This window comes from Girardinichthys multiradiatus, chromosome 19 (assembly GCF_021462225.1).
Source record: "Girardinichthys multiradiatus isolate DD_20200921_A chromosome 19, DD_fGirMul_XY1, whole genome shotgun sequence".
NCBI lineage: Eukaryota > Metazoa > Chordata > Actinopteri > Cyprinodontiformes > Goodeidae > Girardinichthys > Girardinichthys multiradiatus.
The window spans coordinates 3,916,618-3,939,045 of NC_061811.1; the positions used below are offsets into that span (position 1 = coordinate 3,916,618).

Consider the following 22,428-nt stretch of genomic DNA (forward strand, 5'->3'; position numbering starts at 1 on the left):
AGTAAGAGCAGAGTGTGAAGGTTCAATTAGCAGGGTAAGAGCACAGTTTTGCTCAAAATATTGAAATGCACACAACATTAAGGGTGACATACCAGAGTTCAAAAGAGGACAAATTGTTGGTGCACGTCTTGCTGGCGCATCTGTGACCAAGACAGCAAGTCTTTGTGATGAATCAAGAGCCACGGTATCCAGGGTAATGTCAGCATACCACCAAGAAGGACGAACCACATCCAACAGGATTAACTGTGGACGCAAGAGGAAGCTGTCTGAAAGGGATGTTCGGGTGCTAACCTGGATTATATCCAAAAAACATAAAACCACGGCTGCCCAAATCACGGCAGAATTAAATGTGCACCTCAACTCTCCTGTTTCCACCAGAACTGTCCATCAGGAGCTCCACAGGGTCAATATACACGGCCGGGCTGCTATAGCCAAACCTTTGGCCACTCATGCCAATGCCAAACGTTGGTTTCAATGGTGCAAGGAGCGCAAATCTTGGGCTGTGGACAATGTGAAACATGTATTGTTCTCTGATGAGTCCACCTTTACTGTTTTCCCCACATCCGGGAGAGTTACGGTGTGGAGAAGCCCCAAAGAAGCGTACCACCCAGACTGTTGCATGCCCAGAGTGAAGCATGGGGGTGGATCAGTGATGGTTTGGGCTGCCATATCATGGCATTCCCTTGGCCCAATACTTGTGCTAGATGGGCGTGTCACTGCCAAGGACTACTGAACCATTCTTGAGGACCATGTGCATCCAATGGTTCAAACATTGTATCCTGAAGGCGGTGCCGTGTATCAGGATGACAATGCCCCAATACACACAGCAAGACTGGTGAAAGATTGGTTTGATGAACATGAAAGTAAAGTTGAACATCTCCCATGGCCTGCACAGTCACCAGATCTAAATATTATTTAGCCACTTTGGGGTGTTTTGGAGGAGCGAGTCGGGAAACGTTTTCCTCCACCAGTATCATGTAGTGACCTGGCCACTATCCTGCAAGAAGAATGGCTTAAAATCCCTCTGACCACTGTGCAGGACTTGTATATGTCATTCCCAAGACGAATTGATGCTGTATTGGCCACAAAAGGAGGCCCTACACCATACTAATAAATTATTGTGGTCTAAAACCAGGTGTTTCAGTTTCATTGTCCAACCCCTGTATGCACATGACTGCGTAGTCAAAATAACCCAGCATTATCTGCCTGGTCCGCTAATCATATGGCTTTATGCCGCTTCTTTGCTCGCATGCGTAAAATGCATGAATGCTTCACAGAAAACACGAAATACATAAAAACCGCTTCAGTAAAAATGTTTGCATCACTTAAAAGAAACGTTGAAATGCAACTTTGAAACAAATAAACAGATTGGATATGGTTAATGTAAAAAGTGAAATTAATCTTTGGCATTTAGTGTAGTTTTCCACACAGTCACACACTTATAATGCACTGACGGTATATTTACAACATATTGTTCAATCCAGTTCTTACTGGTGGCATCTGAACACATAAAACACCAAGAAATACAACATCAAGCAGTTATATCACAACACAGACTGGATGCTTCAGTCTGTTTAATTACACTGTGATGCAAATTAGTTTTCACTTTGAACGGATTCATTCAAGGATTTAAGGATAAAATTAGTGGTTAGATTTTCCTCAGTGAGGTTTGTAACAAAATGAGCTCTGAGTTGGTGCTTAAATGCAATCTTTAACAATAATAAATTTCCTTAAAAGTTGTTGAGTGTCATTTCAGTCCACGTTTACATTTGCAAGCTGGCTGAAAGTTGCTTCCCGATCTTAAAATGAAGATGTAGAGTGAAGAAGCCCTTCTTGTAAACAGACATGATTTATTAAAATGCTTCAGATGCAAATGGAACATTTCTGGTTTCTGTTTGGTCACAAGTGGATTGACCAGCCATGTTTGAGCAGGCCTTGTTTGCATGCATGTTAGCACTCTTACAGCAGGATAGAAAATTATTGAAAAGTAAATTTTTTCTGTAATTCAATTCAAAAAATGAATCCTATAGATTCATTAAACCCAGACTGATGTTTAACTGGTTATTTGGGTTAATGTTGATGTTTCTGTCTTACAGCTCATGAAAAACCCAAATATTACATCAGACCAATAAAAATTCTTTTTATAACATCAGTGTGGACCTATTTATAAATGAATGCTAAAGGTTGAATGGACTAAAGCTATAAATCATACTGACCAGTCAGTTAGTTTTATCACTGTGTGGCCCTGATGCTCCAGTCAGAGTTTTCTAGATGGGCGGCCCAGGAGTGATCCAGCAGAGTCTTCACTAAAAACCTGCAGACTGTGAGCAGGTTCTTCCCCAGCACTACCCGGGTACCTACTGTAACAGCAGATTCTCATACAATCTGCTGTGACATTGAGTAACCGATGGTCTCTCATCTCATGCAGAGTTCCTGGGTCATTCTGGGAAAATCTTGGCAGAAATTTGCTTTTATCATTGCCAAGGTCTGGATCCATCTGGAAAAAGAAAACTGGAAAAAAAAAGTTAGTTTTCTGACAAAAAACAATTACATAGATTTTCCTTGTTTTAATTTACACATTTTTTCTTTGAATTACCACATCTTGACATTTTTAGGGATTCAAAATTTACAAATTGCTTTAACGAATCAGTAGTTGTTCAGTCCATATTTGACATAATCGGAATAATAGATTTTAATGGTATGTTTGATTTAACTAGCCAAACATGCAGATCAATAACCTTTACTTTAATTCATAGATCAGAGGCCTATGTTGGCACCATTGCATTACATGAACGTACAAAAAAATAATTTAAATCTGAGTCTGAAAATGTGTGAAACTTGAAAATAAAAAAATGTGTCTTTCTCTTGACAAAACCAGACTTTGGACCACTGAGCAACAATCCAGTTCTTTCTGCTCTTAAGCCCAGTTAGAGGATTTCTGATACTCTGGTTCAGGAGTGGTTTTCCACAAGGAATGGACTAGTTGTAGCCCATGTTCTGGAACCATCTGTGTGCGGCGGCTCCTGAAGTTCTGACTTTAGTTGCAGCCCACGCTTTGTGAATCTCACCCAAACCTTTGAAAAAGCTTTGCTCCACAAACTTCTCAAAGCTGCAGTTATCCCTGTTGCGTTCTTCTGCCATATTTTTTCCTTCCACTCAACTTTCCATCAATATGCTCGGATACAGCACTCTGTGAGCTTCCAGACTGCATGCAGTGTGGTCTCCCTTTAACCAGCATGTTGGCCAAATCAGAGTTGTAATACCCTCATAGAACAACATGAACTTCAGCTGGGATTTGAACCTATGACCTTCTTGCTCAGAGGCATTATTTTGAAACCGATGCAAAAAAGGACTGAATCTCTGCATCTCCAGAACAGAGCAGCTACTGTTGGAACAATTTAATGATAAGACTGCTCAGTAGATTTCTGCTTATCAGAGCTCAGCCAGCAGGCAGTGAGAGGAGCTGTGTGAATGATGTAAATGTAGATTAATCTGTAACATTTTATTTTCCTCTTATCTGTCAGGAGTTTTGGTTTGTATTTATTTAAATCCTGCTCTTTATGCCTCCATCTCGGCTTCGTGTATCTCCTCTTTCTTTAATGTACGTTTTGATATTTTCGTCCTTTTCTTAAAGTTTATTCTTAGGCTTATTGTGTAGTCTCCTACATGTGCCTATATTTTTTTGTAAATCTGTGTGTGTGTGTGTGTGTGTGTGTGTGTGTGAGAGCACGTTTGTGAGCAGCTCTTTGGATATGTAAGCAGGCCCAGTCGAGTATAATTACCGAGCTGATGTCGGAGTGAGTACGGTTCCCTGTGGCTGCCGGGATTATCATCAGAGCAACTGTTGGGGCTGGCAACACACACACACACACTCACACACACACACACTCACACACACACACACACACATCCACAAACACACGTACTGTATGCTGACAATGAGCCCAGCTCTGGTGGAGCTTATCTACATACCAAGACGTTTCCTCCCTCGCAGGGCTCTGTTTCCTCTTCCCCATCCTTCTGCCCAGCCCTGAGCACGGCCCTGCTGTAATTACACTCTTATCACACACACACACTGAGAGAGTTCACCCTTTCTGTCATGTTTGTTGAAGACTCGCTTGCTGTCTGAATCTTCCCTGCATTGAAACTTCTGCTTTTGTTGAGTAAAAGGTGCCTCTTTCTGTCTGCAAAGATTATGGCTGCAGCAGAAACAAAATCTTCTTGTTTAATAATTCTCAAACAGCTTATGCGTTTTCAGGCTGATGCGGCCGCTAACTGCTTTAAAGAAGTCGTCTCGGGCCCTGCTGTAAAACCGATACATGTCCACGCTGTTCTCTCCCAGTGATGAGTTTCAGTCTGTCTTCTCTCTGTGTTCATTTCTTCCTTCCAGCTGTCTCTGTTCACAGGTACGGCCTCAGAGTCTTTTTCTGTGGTTTTGACTGTTCGCTTCTTTTCTCCTTATCAAGCATTTAAAATCGCTGCCTTGCCAATTGAAGCAGGTACATGTTTGGTTTTGTGGCCTCTTTTATCTTCACATTCAGTTTTTTTCTTCCATCATCCACCCGTCTCTGCTCCATCTTTCATACTAACACAGTGACACATCCAGCATGCTGTAGAAAGAGACTTCAACACGACAGTCACTCACTAGATTCACTAACAAATTATTCATACCACTAGAACTATTTAAGCTTTAATGTCCTTTATTAGGATTTCATGTGATCGGCCATCTTAAGGTAGTGCATGATTGCAGAAGGCAGCTGATACATGGTTTTATTCTTTCTGGTGTTCATTTGTAAAGAACATCTTTACTCTGATACCCCTAAATATGATCCAGTGCAACCCAACTCTCAGTATACCTCCAGCTGTTCTGTCAAGGCCTCAGGAGCAGCCAAGAGGCTCACGGTAACTCTGGAGGAACCCCAGAGATCAACAGCTCAGGTGGAAGAAGCTGTTGCTTGTGCATTCCTCAAATCTGAACTGCCATAAGAACAGCAGTTTACCTCAGTCCATGTGAAGAGACAACAAACGTGTGAGAAAGTCGTCTGGTCTGTCTGAAAAATGCTTTATGCGACGGAAATAGAACAACACAAATACCTGAGCATCCTATGTAAGACATGGTGGCACCATCATGCTGTGTGGTTGCTTTTCTTTAATAGGAACAAGGAAGCTGTTCACAGTTGATGGGAAGATGGATGGAGCTAAATCCCAGACAATCCTGGAAGACATCCTGTTATAGGCTGCATAAGAATGGAGACTTGAATGGAGGTTCCCCTTTCAGGAGCACAACCACCCTGAACATACACCCAGAGATACGATGAGATGGTTTAGATCATAGCATATTCATCTGTTAGAATGACCTAGTCAAAGTCCAAACCTGAATCTAGTGAAAGATCCTTGAAACCTGGTGTTCACAGATGCTCTTCATCCAATCTGACTGAGTTTGACCTATTTTGCAAAGAAGGAGCAAAAGTTTCAGTCTCCATGTTAAGAGATAACTCAGAAATGTGGTGTGCATGCCACTCTTCACAGTTGTAGTAGAAATAAATTGTAATGCCATGTATTATCTTCCTTCCGCTTCATGATTATGCACTATTTTGTGTTGGTCTGTCACATTAAATCCTAGTAAAACACATTGAAGTTTGAAAATTTAACATAACAGTCATTGTAGTTTCATTCTAGTAGTAAAACGTTGTAGACATGAACATGATGTGCCAGTGTTCCTCCACGCCATTACAGAAGGTTGGCTCTTACTTGTGGGTACAGTTTTGTATGGGATGATTATTATTTTGTCTAACATCCACTCAGAGTCCAACTAAGCTCTGCTCTGCTGTCCCTCAGAACCAGAGACAAAGCCAAGGGACTTAGTTTAAAGCCAGGTCTTAATGGTGCTAATAGCCGGGTGGAGCGAGAGGGAAAACAGAGTGATGGGAAGGAGAGGAGAAGGTCAGCACAGGAAGCAGAGGGGGATAAAAAGTGAGAGGAAGGAAGGAAAGGCGGTAGAAAAAAGAAAAGCAAGGTGCTCTATCACTTCTTGTCATTAGGACGGAGAAAGGAGAGAGGTTGGATGAAGTTTGGGTGTTTGTGTCAGTTGCTGGCATTCTGGCTGAGTCTGAGGCCCTTTAGCCACCTGGTTTTAGTCCCATCAAGCGTTGCAGCTTCTCAGCAGTGATGGCCACTCAGTGTGCAGTTTGTAGACTTTCAGTCTCCTTCTTGAAGGTTATGTACACACTGAGAAAAGGCATAAGAGCAGGTATTTGGACAGGTGAGCCGCTTCGTTATATTTACAGCTGACAGAAGCATGACTGAGAGGGATGGTGTTGCAGTTCTGCCTTTTTGTGTGCTTGCATGTCTCTTTAGCAGGAATGGTTGCTCGCTCTGTACTCACCAGTGGTTTTGGGATGTGATGATTTGCTCTAACAGAATAATTTCTGTAAAACACTCCACACGCTGACTGTGTAGTTCTGCTTGTTGTTGTGTTAGATGTGCCCTGTGGTGCCGCTCAGCTCTTTGGGGACAGGCGCAGTGTGCGAACGCCTCAAACAGATCGATGGGATGGACCCCAACATGCTGTCTCAGTACGCAGCAACAATCATAAAGGTAAAAAAGTTATTCCTATCTGTGCATTTCTGAAAATACTCTTTGTGTCAGCATTAATTTATTGAGTTGTGTCCTTTGCAGGCTAATATAAATGGCCGAGTGCTCACTCACTGTAATCTAGATGAACTGAAGAAAGAGATGGAGATGAACTTTGGTGACTGGCAACTTTTCAGAGGAATGGTGAGACGAAGGAACTCCAAACAGTGTAATTAGAAGAAGGCTTGTAGTTGTTGAGAATGCTGAAAAATAGAAAGCACAAAATGTATAAATAACATCAACATAATAGTTTTGCAAGCTTTTCAAAGCCAAGAAGGGGATCCTTCACTGGAAAATGCTTTTCAACCACAAGCTCAATGTATTTCATTTGGGATTTTATGTTACGGACCAAAGCAAAGTAGCAAAGTGTGCGTCACATAAAATCCCAATAAAAGACATTTAAGTTTGTGGTTTTTAGTGTAATGAAATGTAATAAGATAAAATGGCTGAGCATATTTTGCAAGGCTCTGTACGGTGACCTCTTGTTAATCCAGGCCATCTCAGGCTTACTCTTACATTTAAGCAGTACAGTTTCTCATAAATAGACTTAAGACAGCCTTAAAATATTGGGATTTTATAATCCGTATTACGAGAAGTTCACTCGTAAGTCATCCGGCAGTCCAGAAATCACAAACACATGGACCCGACTCTGTACTAATACCACAGCAGAGTGTGTTGGTTGAGTTCAGCCAGATATTGGATGCAGGGCTCACACGGAAGCATCTGGAAATGCAGAGGACTTACAGCTTCATGAAAAAAAGCAGTGTTGTGTTGCCAGGATGCTGCAAGTGTGGCCATCTGGTTCAAGATGGCGTACTGATATGTGGATGAAGGGAGGTTATTGTTGGGGAGGGAAGGACAGATGAGCAGCTCTGCTTAAAGAAGAGCACACAACTCTCCTCTAACAAGCCCATTCCTTAATTGTTTCCCATGCTCTGAGAAAACACAACATCACCAGACCCCAACTTCACATTTTAAAGGAAGGTCTTGAGCTGCTTTAAAACTGCAATCATAAGTTTCGGAGAATCTGTGTTATCCAGAAGAATGTCCAGATGACACTGAAAGTAGAAATTAACTCAACATTGTCCTGAAGCCAAAGTAAAGATGACTTGTTTTCCTGAAATGCATGTTTCAGGTGATGGAGCAGCGACATGCTGAAACGCAGGCAGTGCTTCAGAATGAGTCCCAAGCGGCCAGTGAGCAGGGCAGCAGCCTGCTCCATGAGGAGTCCAGCAGACGCACGGGAGGAACCCAGCAGGAAACCGCTGCTTTCAGCCTCAACCTCAGCTTCGAGGAGCTCAGTGGAGCAGGGGTAGAGGAGCCTCCGAGACCTAGCCACAACTCACAGTGGACGGTCAGTCTTCCTTCCAAGAGATAAAAATGAATCATTCAGACAGACGTTCTCTGTATTTATGGACTTAGATTTACCCATCCCTGAAAAACTTTTCATACCCCTTAATATGCTTCACATTTTGTCACTTTATAACCACAAACATCAATGTATTTTACAGTGGTTTTATGTGATAGACCAACAAGAAGTAGAGCATAAACATGAAGTGGATGGATAATGATTTTTTACACATTAAAAAGGGTGTGGATTTGTATTCAGATCAAGGAACACTGCAGACAGGTCAGGGAGAACGTTGTGGAGAATGTTCTCCCTGAACCAGGGTTAGGTTCTACAACAACACCCCAAGCTTTGAACATCTCACAGAGCTCTGTTTAATCCATCATCTGAACATGGAGAGAGGATGGACCAATTGCAGATCTACCAAGACAGGGAGGTCCATCAAAGCTGACAGGCTGAGCAAGGAGAGCCTTAATCTGAGAAGCAGCCATGGGGGCCATGATACCTCTGGAAGATCACTGGGAAACATCAAACATGTGGAGGAATGTACTCTAGAGAAATGTTACCAAAACCCCACACATAAGTGTGGGAGAATCATGCTGTGGAGATGCTTTTCCTCAGCAAGAACAGGGAAGCTGGTCAGAGTTGATGGGAAGATGGATGGAGCTAAATCCAGGACAACCCTGGGAGAAAACCTGCTGGACGCTGAAGAAAAGTTGAGTTGAGCTTCAATAGAATGGTTTAGATTCATGTGTTAGAATGGTCTAGTCAAAGGCCAGACCTAAATCAAATTGTTAAAAAAGAGATGAAAAATAATGCACCCAGTTCACAGTTATGCATCACTTTTTATTGGTCTCTCATCTAAATACCCAATAAAAGACTTTGCAGTTTGTAGTTAGATGTGTGAATGTTCTGCATTAAGCTGTCAAACAGCCACGTGTCCACTGCAGCAACCAGCATGATGGTGACCTCAGTGGTTTCACATTAGTGTGGTTTTAAGAGAGAAAACAGCACAGCAGGAGGAAACTAATGTGTTGAAATTGACAGAATTAAAATGCATATGCAGAGTGCAGAACACCAAAAGGTGTCATGGGGCCACAGTTTATTTTCACTCTCTATATATTCCCAGTTTGCAGAAGATGTCTAAGAACAAACAGTCACACATAGACATCTGGCTCAGCTGCTATTTAAAATGTCTCACTTTGTTAATTGTTTTGAATGTAATCTCATTTTTGTTCTGTGCCTATACTTTTTACCATACTGAACTTTTCATTTTTGCAAGTTGTTTTTGCAAAGAATCTGAATATATGTATGCAGTGTTGGGCAGTGATATACTTTTACTGCAGCACAGCAGTTCTTACAAACTTGCTTCTCCACAAACAGGCTAACTTGATGTTTTCCTCATGTTGTCAGGTGACCAACCACCGCACCACAAGCATGTCCAGCCTCAACTCGCAGGAATCCTCCAACGACATCTGCAAGCTGACAGACAAGCAGCAGGATGAGTACAGGGATGCCTACAGGGAGTACATCGCTCAGATGGCCCAGCTGGAGATGTCTGGCAGTGGGGGGGAAAGGCCCATGCAGCCCCATCCGGGCCAGTTCCTCCAGGCTGCCAGCTCAGAGGACAAAGGGGTGAGTGAACGTCTTAGATAAACTCAGAGTTTTGTCCCACCTTCATTTGAATGTGAAATAGTATACTTTGAAAAAGTATTCACACCTCTTGAACTTCAATCATGTTTTAACTACAAACTTCAATGTATTTTGTTGGGATTTTATGCAATGGACCGACAAAAGTGCTGCAAATTTTTTCACCCAAAACTTTTTTTACAAAAAAAAGTGTGGAAAGTGTGGCATGAATTTGTATCGTATTCCTTTTTACTCTAAGTCTCCTGAATAAAATCCAGCGTAGCTAATTACCTTCAGAAGTCACCTAATGAGTAAATAAAGTCCACCTGTGTGTAGGTGAATCTCAGAACAAATCTCCTAAACACACACTGACACATGGTGGTGGCAGCATCATGCTGTGGGGATACTTTTTTTCAGCAGAGAAACTGATAAGACAATAAAGCTAAATACAGAACAATCCTGGAAAAAAGCCTGATGAACAACAACCCTGAGGTACAGAAAGACCTACAGTGGAATAGCTGGAATCAAAGCCGGTCCCTGTCTTAAAAAGGCCTAGTCAAAGTCCAGAACTAAATTAAATTGATAATATCTTTAGAATCTCGAGGGTCATTTTGCTCTTAACACAACAATAACACTGTTTATATATGTATATAGCATAGAAAAATAAACAATAGTTTAAGTTGCTTTGTAAAATTTACGAAACACGATAAACCTGACTTTTTATTGCTATATAAGGCCGAGAAAATCTAAACTCTTCTTAGTAGAGAGGAATTTAGTATAAATTAAACCCTTAACTTTTAATTTGTTTTTCTTGAAAAATTTGAATATGTGTAGTAGCCGGTAGAGTATAATAAAAGTGATATAAATTAGCTTTACATTAGTTCAAATCATCAATGCCGAGGCCTTGATCTACTTCAGTGTTGGTATATTTATATGTGACAGGCTGGCGGTTTTGTGTAATCCGATCACTAAGTTGGAAAACAGTCACATTTAGCCTGCTGTGGTCCTAAAATGATGGGAAGCTGTAAAATCCTTTGATGTTTGTGGTTCTGATTCTGATTCTTGACAGAATGTGAATACTTTTGCAGGCCACTGTAAACTGTCACTGTTCAGCTACCCATAGAAACTGTGTTTGTTTATTAATGAATGTCTTATGCAGATGAAGCTCTGGGCTCTGCTTGGTTTTATGTTCTGATGTTGGTCATCACAGCAGTCGTAGTCGGAGCTGGAAACATGGAGATAATTTCTTCTTACATTTCTGCTTCTTTTCATTTTTTTTGTTGCTCGTGGCACTGAGGTGAAAAATGTGAATTTCCTCTTCAGAGGCCTTCTAGCTTCTTTCTGTTCTCTTGATTGATTCTTTTACCCTCTTCTCAGGCCAAGGAAGGAACAGAGCAGGACAGCCGCAAGCCCTTCAACAAAAGGGGCTCCAAGAGTAGCGACATCACAGATTTTGCCTCAGGGGTCGATGCTCAGCTCCTAGATCCCATCAGTGAAGAGGATGAGAAGCTGGACCACAGCTTGTCCTCCAGGACCTCAGGCTCAAAGAAGAAAAGAGCTGGGTCGTTCTACCACAAGCTTCCCAGTGAAGAGGACTGGTGCCCAAAAGAAGCCGACAACACCACACCTCTCCTCCACAAAGAGGGACGAGCCAGTCCTTCGTCCTTACACAGAGCCTCGCAGCCCCCCGGGATGCTGGCCAAACCTGGCCTCCTCACAGACATCCTCCTTAATAAGAAGGACTCCTCGGATTCAGGGATGCGCTCCAGTGACAGCTCCCCAGATCCCTCGCTGGAGGAGGCTGAAGGAGACCCTGACAGAGAGAGGGACACCCCAAAGCCCAGCCTGATTGAACTGGAGCTGGAGGGCCTGGTGAGGAAGAGGGGCCCCCTCCCCAGCAGACTGAGCGGCCTGCAGGACGCAGCAGTGGCTCGCATGTCCATCTGCTCCGATGCTACATCTGAAGCCAGCCTGATGGCCAGCAGCCCAGATGAGGGGTGGCCCTCCGACGGGGTCAGCAACCTTAACCGCACCGCCAGTAACACCACCCTCAATAACAACTCAGGCAGCCCTGACGACACCAACTCCAACAACAGCCGTCAGCGGCAGGAGAACTTCTCAGAGTCCAGCATCCTCCCTGCCAGCATCATCATCCAGCCAGGAAGCAGCAGCGCCGCTGCCACCATCCACCAGAACCAGAACCTGTACTCCCTCAGCCTGGGAGACGAGCGGGAGAGCGTACTCTGAAACTTCATTAATAGATGGGTCGTGTTCTTGATGTTCTGATGTTTTCTAAAGATTTAAGGCAGATATCTGCATTGTTCTGTTGAAATGAGTTCCTAAAGTTCTTTATAGTTATACCAAGACCATTAAACGTCACATAAAAAACAGGTTATTAAAACTCTTCACATTGTATTAGTGTAGGATTGTCTCCTGTTGGTTGTGATTTCTCTCCTCTGTGGTGCTCTTGTGTGGACTGTGTGTTTACTGAAGGAATAGAATATGTTCTCAAAAAAATAAAAGCTGGTTACTGAGCGTTCAGCAGTGTTAAATGTTTAGCCTCAGAAATGCATGGTGCTGTTTGTAGTGCTGTGTTAGAGGCAGTAGTCTTCAATCAGGGTTTGCTGTTATACTTTGTTTTGTGAATCAATAAACATTTCACCCCATGACCCTTAATGGTTATCTGATGGTTATTATTTTTTTAATGTCTGGAAAATCAGCTGTTGAAACATTCATCTCTTTGTAGACTTGGATTCACAGAATTCCTACGCATTTGGAAAAGTCTGCAATTTTATTTAAATGTTTTTTAGGTTTGGATGAATAATAAAGTACTGCTTCAGTCAGTACAGTCATTGGTTTTTAGAGTTTATTCCCTGGCCTATTATTTAAAAGTTGTTTCCATCTATCTAGTCATGCATCCATGCCTGCATTACCTTACCATATCTATCCTTCAATACATGTATCGATTTAATTCATCCATGCATCCACCCATCCATCTATGCTTATATCCACACATTCATCAATCTCTGCATATGTCCATTTTTTTTGCAATCCATCCCTGAATTGATCAATATTCATTTGTCCATCAATCTATACTATACATTAGTTTTCTCCTTCCAGTCTGCTTATAACAGCTTTCATATTTTAAGCATCAGTGCTGTAAAACTGTTATAAATTGATCAAGTTTTGTGTTTTTACATTTAAAACACACTGAAAATGACATGATTTTAGATTTTAAAAATGCAGGAGCCTTGAATTCAGTTTGAAAATGAGTTAACTTTGAACTTGTAAATGGTTTTATTTTACCGTGCAGTTATAGAAAATTGCCAGGCAAGCGGAAGGTTTGCACTGACAGGATTTAATTTGTCCGATAGATGGCGCACTCTCCATACAAACGTGATGCAGGCCCGTGGACACTGCCTGTCAATACGAAACTACTGAGGAGTAAAAACTCAGACCAACAAGACTCAAAGTGGAGAGTGTTGACATTTATAAGGAGGAGGGTTTTAAGTTACCGTTTCACAGACTGAGTTTTCCTGTTCACATGATACTCATCTGCTCTTCGTTTCTAGAGTTTCTTCGGTGGACAGATGTTATTCCTCAGGTTAGATGGAAGCATGAGAAAGCCTCCTGAACCTTTGAACACAATGCAAGGTCTGACATGCTGAGTAGCATGCAAGACTCGTCATATCCTTTAAACTTATTCACATTTTGACAAATTCCAATCAGAAACATCAACGTGCCTTTTGGGGATTTTATGTGATTGACCAAAACAGTGTAGTGCGTAATTGTGAAGTTGAAGAAAATCTCGTTTTTAGTTTACAGATAAAAATCCGGAATTTGTGTTCAGCACCCCAGAGTACCTGGTAGAACCTCCTTTTCCTGCAGTTTCTGTTGAAAGTATTTTGGAGTATCTCTGTCAGCTTATCTACAGACTGGAAAATATTCTATTCATTGCAAAATAGCTCAAGCTCAGGTGGGATGGAGAACATCTTCACATCAGTTTTTAAGTCTTGCCACAGATCTTGGATTTCAGTCTGGACTTTGACTAGGCCATTCTAACGCAAATATGGTTTGCTCTAAACATACTATTGTAGCTCTCGCCGTATGTTTGAGATGGGTTTATCTGCAGATTAAGAGGGAGGTTCGAACATTTAGGCCTTCTTGGTATGTTTAGGGTGGTTGTCCTGCTGGAAGGTGAACCTTCAACCCAGCCTTAAGTGTTCTGCAGCAACTGTTTCCCTGTCCCTTCTGAGGAAAAGCATCCCCACAGTATGATGCTGCCACCACCATGTTTCAATTTAGGAACTTTATGTTCAGTGATGCATGCAGGCCAAGAGGTTCAGTTTTGGTATCATCTGGCCAGAGCACCTTCTTCCAGGTTTGCATCTTTCATATATGTCAAAAGCGAAAAGCATTCATTATTTTCCATCCACTTCACAATTGTGCACCTTTCTATTTGCAACATGACAAAATGCGAACAAGTTCTAAAGGTGTGGATACATTTGCAAGCGACGGCATTCACACGTCCACCCCCAACTAGATGCTCATTTCCTTTATCCATCTGATATTAAATTAACTTAAATCAAAAAGCTCAGCAACAGTTTTAATCTGAGGGGAAATCATTTTAAAACTAAACCAAATTACTGCTCAAACTTTTTAGCAACCTATTTAGGGCTCAATTTCATCTTAAATTAAATTACTTAAGATTGTTTAAAAAGCAGCGATGGCCAGAGCTTAGCTGGCTCAGACTAAAACGACCTAATCCTATTTACTTTACATGGCATGTGAGAAAGTAAAAGTGCAGCCAGCGCGCTCCAAATAAGCTTTTTACGCAACCTGTGCGCCTCCAGAACGTGTTTCTCTTCAGGGCAAAAATGACGCTGTGTCTTAGCCTATTATAGGTCACATAGCGCAGGTCTGATAAGGACGCATTAAAGAATCGTCTCAAATGAACGATCAATGCGCACGTACCCCTGGATGGCAGCTGCCATTACGCACCATGATGCCCCCAAATGAAACATGTTGCAGTTGCGTTTTGGATTTATTTTGTATAAAAAAAAAAAAAAAAAGAGAGGTACAATTTACATTACTTTTATAAAAAGTTTCAGCATAATTAAGTACAACATTACATTTTTTTGCAGAAGTTTCAAATTCCTGCAACTATACAAGATCAACTCCCGCTGAGAGAGTTCACAAGGTCTCATTCTTTAACTTTATGTCTTAAACATCGTCCAGTCCTTCATGTGTCAACAATTCTGACAAGACTAAACTTTTTACAGTAACTAACCAAGTCTGTTCTGTACACGTTCCCACCTCCGCAAAAAAGCGAAGAGTTCAAACAGGGAGAGGGGAGTAATGGGGAGAAGGCAAGGGTGGAGGGAGGGGAAATAATTCCATATAACGTGCCTTCCATTTACAGAAAGGACCCACAAATAATGAGTCTTAAATTAAATAATAATGTGTCCAAACAGAAAACACATCACATCAGATTGTCCCATAATAAGCAAAAGTCTCTTGATTTCAGAAAAAAGAAAAAAAAAAATCCAGGCCTGGGAGGACAGAGAAGCTGGAGGAGGAGAGGGGGAGGAAGGTCCTGCTCCCCAGGTCCTGTGTGTGTTTTTGCGTCTTGACCAAACACCTGCAAAAGATTGAGAAAGAGAGGCGTGTTTAGAAAATGCAAACAGGGCAGAGATCCGGACAGACTGGCGCCAGGGAGGAAGCCGCAGTTTTTAACATTTAACCAAACACTCCCAATACTGAGCAAACCCTGCGCTCCAGATGCGCGCGCACACACACACACACACACACACACACACACACACACATGCGGGTGGGAACGGCTGAGTGCCGTGCGCGCACTGTTCGCACAACTTCAGCCTCCAATCTGGGGAAGAATCAGCGTAATTGCCGCTCAGCTGGCGCCTACCCACTTCTTGTACCAATTATGTGCAGACATCGTAGTAGCAGTAATCCAAACAGCCATTATTTTCCTGTTGCAGATGCTCTTCATTACAGACACAAGAGGCTATAATACAACCCTGACGACTGCTGCTGCTTGCCTACAGTAAAGCGAGCAGCCTGGAGCGAAGAGCCTCCGTGTTATTTCTACAGAAATCAGACGCAAAGTGCGCCTTTTCAGACACAAAGCTCGATTAAATTGGTCTAAAGTGGATTTAGGATGGCTCCGTGCACTAACGGCGCCTTCTCGTGCTGAATAACATATTGGGACCATTAGATTACAGCAACGGGAAGGACAAATGGACCGGACTGTTGTCGCTCTGCTTCAGCAGACTGGGAGACAGGCTGTATTGGAGCCTAAAAGCCCTGGACAGAATGCAGCAGCAGACATGAGAACAGCTTACTTACCGCTTTAACGATGCAGAGTCCGGCTGTCATCTGTCAGCAGCTCTGACTGCAACTCCGGGGACTGAAAACAAACAAACACACGAACCAAATGTTAGGGGTTTTTACGCAGCGTGTTCGATCGAAGTGTCTGGCGTTGCACCAGCGCAAATGTAGGTCGGATCTCTTCCTCATGTGATGTGAACAAAAGGGGAAAAAGGAGAAACATGCCATTTTCTTTTCCAACAAGCCATTTTGTGCGCATCGGCTACTGGTGCGCAAATAGAAACAGTCTAACCGTGTTTTCTCTCCTATAGTTAAGTCAGCTGCCGCGTAATTACCTGTAATGACAGGATGCTGATATCTGTGTTGAGGGTGGTCAGAGGGGTCCTGGACGCGCTCTGGCCCGGCCGCGCAGCGGGGTGATGCAGGCTGGTGAGTGCGACGCTGGAGTCCAGAGCGATCTGCAGGTCCAGGATGTAGTCGATGACATGCTGCAGGATTTCCATCTTGCTGACGTTCTTGTTCTGGGGGATGCTCGGGACCAGCTCCTTCAGCTTGGAGTAGCAGTCGTTCATGTTGTACAGCAGGCTGAGCGGATCGTCCACCGGGGTCTTGCTCCGGGAGATTCCCATGGAGTGCTCCGAGAAATTCGTGCCGGCTTTCCGGAAGGACCGCACGGGGCTTATTGCTTTCATTTTGCCGGGGTTGAAGAGTTGTCGCCGGTGGGGAGGGCTTGCTTTGGCTCGGTTATTCCTTTTTGTTCTGTCAGACGATCTGCGATCAGACTGGATCACCCGAGCTGTCAGAGCGGGTTTTATAGGCAACAGCCTGCGCTTGTGACACTGGCGGCTCAAACGCGCTGATTGGACGCGGCCGGCGCGTCGCTCAGAGCGCCTTGATTCTTCTATTGGCTGTTTTTCACAGCGGCGGCGCAGGTTGGAGGCGGAACCAGCGGAGGGCGCTTCAGCAGCTCCGGTGGGCAATTTGGAAAATGAAGCGCTTACCTGTTTCTGATCAAGAAAATTAATGATGGATGTCAGATGGTGAGGCTGAGGACGCGCCTGGATCTCTGAGCGCAAGTTAGAAATGTAAAGATTTATTAAAGAAACAATACAGGAGAGTAGTCATAATAATATCAATAATAATAAAAAATATGATTATTGTTATTATTATAAGCACACTGGGAAAGACCCCATCATAAGTAGAAACTCTACAACTTTCACCAGAGAGATTTGAATCGCATACAATGTGCTCATAAGCAAAAAATACAAGAAGTTCTAGTGAAGTAACACACCTTACAGCTATTTCTACTTTATTTCCCACTTAATACTCTAACAATGAAGTATTCGATATGTCCAGCACCAGTTGTACCAACACATTCAGATATGCGTTTGAAGGGTGATGACAGGGAACTGGACCAGGCGCATCTGATCACTCTTAATTCAGTTCAGTCCGGACCTGGTGTGAAGGCAGATTTGGTCGGCTGAGTACCGCACTGGAGAGACTCCATTTTAGGTACAAAAACAAAAAACACTGCAACTTTCACCAGGAAGGTGTTTTATTGCTGTAAAGCTTTTGGAGAAACTACAATGTGCTCATAAGCATGAAAAAGGAAAACTTGTAGTGAAGTAACACACACACAGTTACAGCTGTTTTTACTTTATTTCCCATTTCATGCACTAAAAATGAAGTCTAAAGTTTTCTGCTGGACGTGTTGTACTGCAAGATTTATTCTTTAGTGCAGAATTTTAATTTCTGACTGTGCTGTTTACTACATGGTGAGCAGCGATGTTCCTCCTCCATATTTTCTTTATATGCAAATAACTGTCGTACATTAGTCCAACCAAAAACTTGTGCCTTAATCTCTGAGCACATGAAGAAGTGATTAATGACCGTCGATGCTTTGATGTTTTCTGAATGAGCCATTTGTTTGGTTGGAATTACGGCTTCACTCTTCAGCTGGAGTTGACAGAGACGCTTTAATTTCCCCCCAGGGGCAGGTGAAGGCTGTTGAGATGTGCTGGAGCTTTGCTTAGCTTTGCTAATTAAATTTGATCCAAATGAATATGTCTTTTAAAAACTAGGTGAGAAAAATCAGCACTGGAATGTGACGTGAATAGTGAGAATCTAAGACTTTAAGTTTCATTTTAATGCTTTATTTAATTCAGGTAGAATATAAAAGCACAGCTGTCATGCCTAACCTGAAGAAAGTCACTATGAGGTTTCATAAGATGATTTCAAATCCAGGTAAAGGGTCGGAAATGTTAAAAAAGTGAGTCAAACACCATCTGTGCCAACTTTTTACCCGCAGCTTCTCCTTCAGTTAATTTTTTTATGCATTTCCAAACATAATCTAAATCTCCCGCAGTCTGTGTCCACATCTGCTGCAAGAGATGTTTCCCATTTTCTCTCCTTATTCCCATCGTTCCCACAGCAGTGAACCTATTTTGCATGGCGCCCCAGACTGATGCCTGACAGACAGACAGGTTATGAGTTGGCGCAAGAGCAAGTCGGCGCAAAGTTGAGCGCGCCGCAACCAGCAGGAGCAGCAGCCTCTCCTCCTCCTTGTCTTCTCTTCTCTTCTCTCCTCTCCTCCTTCCCTCTCTCTCTCTGCCTTTGGAGCAGACTCTTTGGCGCCGTGACGTCAGCCCATTCACAGCAGCCCTCGAGCCAAGCCCTCGCGGCGCCGCTCAGGCGGTTTCCATGGAGACGACGGGATTTAAGAGGGAGGTCCTCAGCTGATCAACCAGGGGGCCGAATCGGGAGAAGGTGTTTTAGGGAGCACCTTCTGACCGTGCGTTCAGAGGCTGGTGGAACTTCACAACACAAACCCAACACCGGCACTGACATATAGCCAGGGGCGCCTCTAGAAACCCAGTGGGGGCCAATAATAACCTTAGGGTGGCACACCAAGATTTCAGGAGGTGTGATGACAGCTAAACTTGACGTTTAGGAATTTTTAAACAACGCACATAGTCTGTGGTTCATGATTAGAGTACATATAAACTATAAACGTACTCATGTGACCCTGGTGTAATTTCAGGGTGGCCCGGAGTATTTGCAAAGGGGTGCAGCAAATTTATTGGGGTGACCTTTGCCTCCTCCAACCCATCCCCAACCCAATGGTGGCGCCACTAAGCAGTCCAACTCCAGTCCAGTAAGGCTGTTTTATCTCTTCCCTGTCACTGTAAATAAATGTACTAAGTATTTTCTTTGGGACTGAGTATTCTTGCACTCAGACTAATCACCAGAATTCATCCAATATGTTAGAGGATCAGTGTATTTAAAGTCTGCTATTTTGAAACAAACGTATTGTATATATATGTTTTTACAAATACATGATAAAAAATCTAAATGTATAGGAATTAAAATATATTTAGTTTTTACTAAGGTACATTTGGTATTATATGATTTTTTTTTAACAACCCTGTGCATGTCGGCAGCAGGATAGATCAGAAACAGCCATGTTGAATCATGTATGTTTAGTCAACAGAAATCTGCAAGAAGTGATGATGGTTCAGCTCCCTGAAGAAGTGTCCCATTTCTCAGCGGGATATTTTAGCCTCTACCTGAATTAAGGGGCAGGGATAAGGATAACCCAAATGGAAACTGCAGCATCCTATAAAATCTAAACATCACAATTGTCCTATCTAACAATTTAGATAAAAGGAAAATAACACAAATCGGTGTGTATATATATATATTTTTTTATTTTTTTATTTTTTCCATTACATGCACACAAATCCAACAGTTTATAGGCGAATATTTTGGTATGAACAATTCTGAATATCTCTGCTACTTTAAGCATATTTAACATAATTTAAAGAGACATTGAGCACAGAACTATTCCTGCTATTAGATAGATGGAACTTGTAATAGAGTTTGGGAGCTGAATATTTGCTCCACCAAAGAAATCCTTAATTGTAATGTAGCCTTTGTGGGACCAAAACACATAAGTAATAAATAAAAAGTGGGGATGCTTTTTGCATTTTGTCACAGGTGTATTTAAATCAATTATTGGTTGCTAAATCTTATTGAAACTGTTTTCACACTGCCAACCTCATGCTTTGCATAGAAGATTGTCAACCAAGCTTTGTCAAAAAAAGCAAAACCTTTCCCAAAGTTTTTATTTTATTTTTGGTCCTCGAAAAATCCAAGATATTCCCGCTCACTGCCAATAGGTTCGGATTCAGGAAACAAAGCGGAGCTGCAACCGGCCTGTGTGCACCGTGCAGCCGGGAGTCCAGAAGTCTGTTCTCCGGTCCATTTGCTGGTTCTGCTGTCTGCAACTGCAATTCATTTCTAGATAAAGACTAAGAAATAAGTTTCAGTGGGACATGTCCTGGAATAAACGTCCCGACACAGAAAAGTCCTCATGCTGATACCTGCGTAGATTTCAGCACCAGAACAGGCCCACTGGACTTCCAGAATCCTTCCGCGCGCGTTCTGCTTCCACGGTCCCGGAGAACCGAGGAGCTTCGCGCTGCTCCACTCCTCGTCTCAGCTGCCACGCGCCTGTCGCGTGGAGGAGCGTAAACACATCCCGGAGGGGAGCAGGACAACCCCGACCCGCGTGGGGCGGGGTTTGGTATTATACACCCCAAAAAACAGCAGCTGCGTGACGCGTTCATGCAGCGCAGGACTGAGCGCTTTAAAAAAGCATTGAAGACTAAAAACAGGCGCAGTTTTGTAACTTTTCATCTGCAGATCAACCGTAGGTGTATCACCCCTTAAAAAGAGAGAAAGCTGCATCAAATTAAAACCTGTTGTGGTCTAACTGGTTTTTGGCCTTGACTAAAACTCATCTGGTCTGTCCACTGTCTCCTGCTGTCCAAACGGGACTCTTCGTGCTCTCTGAGCAGCAGCCGCCCAGACCCGGCTCTGCTGTCATGTGAGGGGAGGCAGCAGTGGATAAACCTTTGGAGGGTGGGAAAGATAAGGGCAGATTGGACAGGGAGACAAAAGACACCATGGCTGCCCAAGTGCTTTCCAGGCTGGTTGTGAAGGGGCCTCTCCAAGCTTCCCCGGAGGACAATCCTCCTCCACTTTCATCTCCTCATTGTCCTCTCTCTGTCAGCACACAGCTGGCTGCAGGAGTTGGATGTCAACAGAGGTGCAGCTGCATCCCTATGTTTTTCTCATCCATGGATAGAACCCCTGGACCAGCTGCTTCTGGGTCTCTGCTCTGTCCTTTTGACCCACAGTCAGGACAGATGGTCGGTCATACCGAGCTGAGTTCTGGACTTTCTTTTGAAACAGAGTTGCTTCTTTGCACTGTTGCCACATGCTTGGTCAGGACGACAATCAACGCAAACCACTGGGGGAATCCTTGCATAGAAAACTTTTTACCAGTTCACATTCAACACTGAGGGCGGCACGGTGGTGCAGTTGGTAGAACTGTTGCTTTGCAGCAAGAAGGCTCTGGGTTCAATTCCTGGCCGGGGGTCTTTCCGCATGGAGTTTGCATGTTCTCCCCGTGCATGCGTGGGTTCTCACCGGGTACTCCAGTTTCCTCCCACAGTCCAAAGACATGCCTGTTAGGTTAATTGGTCAATCTAAATTGTCCTTAGGTGTATGAATGAGTGTGTGCATGGTTGTTTGTGTGCTGCCCTGCGATGAACTGACGACCTGTCCAGGGTGTACCCTTCCTCTCGCCCATAGACTGCTGGAGATAGGCACCAGCTTCCCCGCGACCCACTATGGAAGAAGCGGTAGAAAATGACTGACTGACCGACATTCAACATTGAGTGTTTGTGATAACTGATGGGTGCTTTACATCACTCTGGAGGAATTCATTAAAATTTCATGCATGTAAGGCCACTTAATTGGATTTAGGTCCTTATAATTTGAACCATTCAGTGTTGGACTTGCTGGTGTGGTTTGGATCTTTGTCCTGCTACAGAACCCAAGTGTGCTAACACTAAGGTCACCAACTGGTAACTGGACATTCTCCTTAGAGATTCTGTGGTAGAGAGCAGATTTCATAATTCCATCCGTTACAGGTTATCCAGGTCCTGAAGCATCGAAGCAGCCCAGATCATCACACAACCACCACCATGTTTGACTGTCAGTATGCTGTTCTTTTCTGATAATATTTACCAAAATGTTTCTAAGACAAATGTAACTTCATGTTCTTGTGGGTCAGCAGTGGTTCTGACCTTGGAACTCTCCCATGGTTTCTTTTTTTCTTACTGTTGAATCATGACTTCTGACCTTAACTGAGGGAAATGAGGCCTGCAGAACTTTAGATGTTGATCTGGATTCTTCTGTGATGCCCTGGATGACTTGTTGCTGTACTTCCAATAATTTTGGTAATATTGCCTGTTGGCACACAGTCACATGCTAGCATTACTGGGTTGCCCACCTATCACTGCGGCACAGCGGTCGCTGCAGTGATGAGTTTGTGCCCCCGAAATCAAATGTCTGTGTACTTCGTTTTTCACACAGGAGATGGGACTGTGTGGTTTCTA

The 22,428-nt window shown here is 43.2% G+C and overlaps 2 protein-coding genes and 1 long non-coding RNA gene across 3 annotated transcripts in view; 1 reads left to right on the top strand and 2 right to left on the bottom strand.

Moving 5' to 3' along the window:
- Window positions 1-12,286, top strand: part of kidins220a (kinase D-interacting substrate 220a) — a 66,304-nt gene extending 54,018 nt beyond the window's left edge. Inside the window, exons 28-32 of the mRNA XM_047344854.1 lie at window positions 6,481-6,597; window positions 6,679-6,777; window positions 7,769-7,987; window positions 9,395-9,616; window positions 10,988-12,286. Of these exons, the coding sequence (XP_047200810.1) occupies window positions 6,481-6,597; window positions 6,679-6,777; window positions 7,769-7,987; window positions 9,395-9,616; window positions 10,988-11,857 (1,527 nt within the window). The 3' untranslated portion in view covers window positions 11,858-12,286. The remainder of the gene's footprint in view (window positions 1-6,480; window positions 6,598-6,678; window positions 6,778-7,768; window positions 7,988-9,394; window positions 9,617-10,987) is intronic.
- Window positions 12,287-14,641: 2,355 nt separating this feature from the next.
- On the bottom strand, window positions 14,642-16,753 carry id2a (inhibitor of DNA binding 2a). Its single transcript, XM_047344853.1, has 3 exons — window positions 16,297-16,753; window positions 15,980-16,040; window positions 14,642-15,251 (listed from the first exon to the last, which is right to left on the bottom strand). Exons 1-2 carry the CDS (start codon window positions 16,651-16,653, stop codon window positions 15,984-15,986), a joined length of 414 nt encoding a protein of 137 aa, XP_047200809.1. The 5' UTR covers window positions 16,654-16,753; the 3' UTR covers window positions 14,642-15,251; window positions 15,980-15,983.
- A 2,888-nt stretch (window positions 16,754-19,641) lies between these two features.
- Window positions 19,642-20,826, bottom strand: LOC124855679. The gene is made up of 2 exons (XR_007035116.1): window positions 20,344-20,826; window positions 19,642-20,271 (listed from the first exon to the last, which is right to left on the bottom strand). It is a non-coding gene; the product is annotated as an uncharacterized LOC124855679 (long non-coding RNA).
- Between the last annotated feature and the right edge of the window lie 1,602 nt (window positions 20,827-22,428).

Excerpts from the sequence above, each read along its gene's own strand:
- id2a (XM_047344853.1), bottom strand. The coding sequence starts at position 16,653 with ATGAAAGCAATAAGCCCCGTGCGGTCCTTCCGGAAAGCCGGCACGAAT. Across the intron at positions 16,041-16,296 it reads TCAGCATCCTGTCATTACAG|TCCCCGGAGTTGCAGTCAGA; the intron begins GTAATTACGCGG and ends GTTTGTTTTCAG.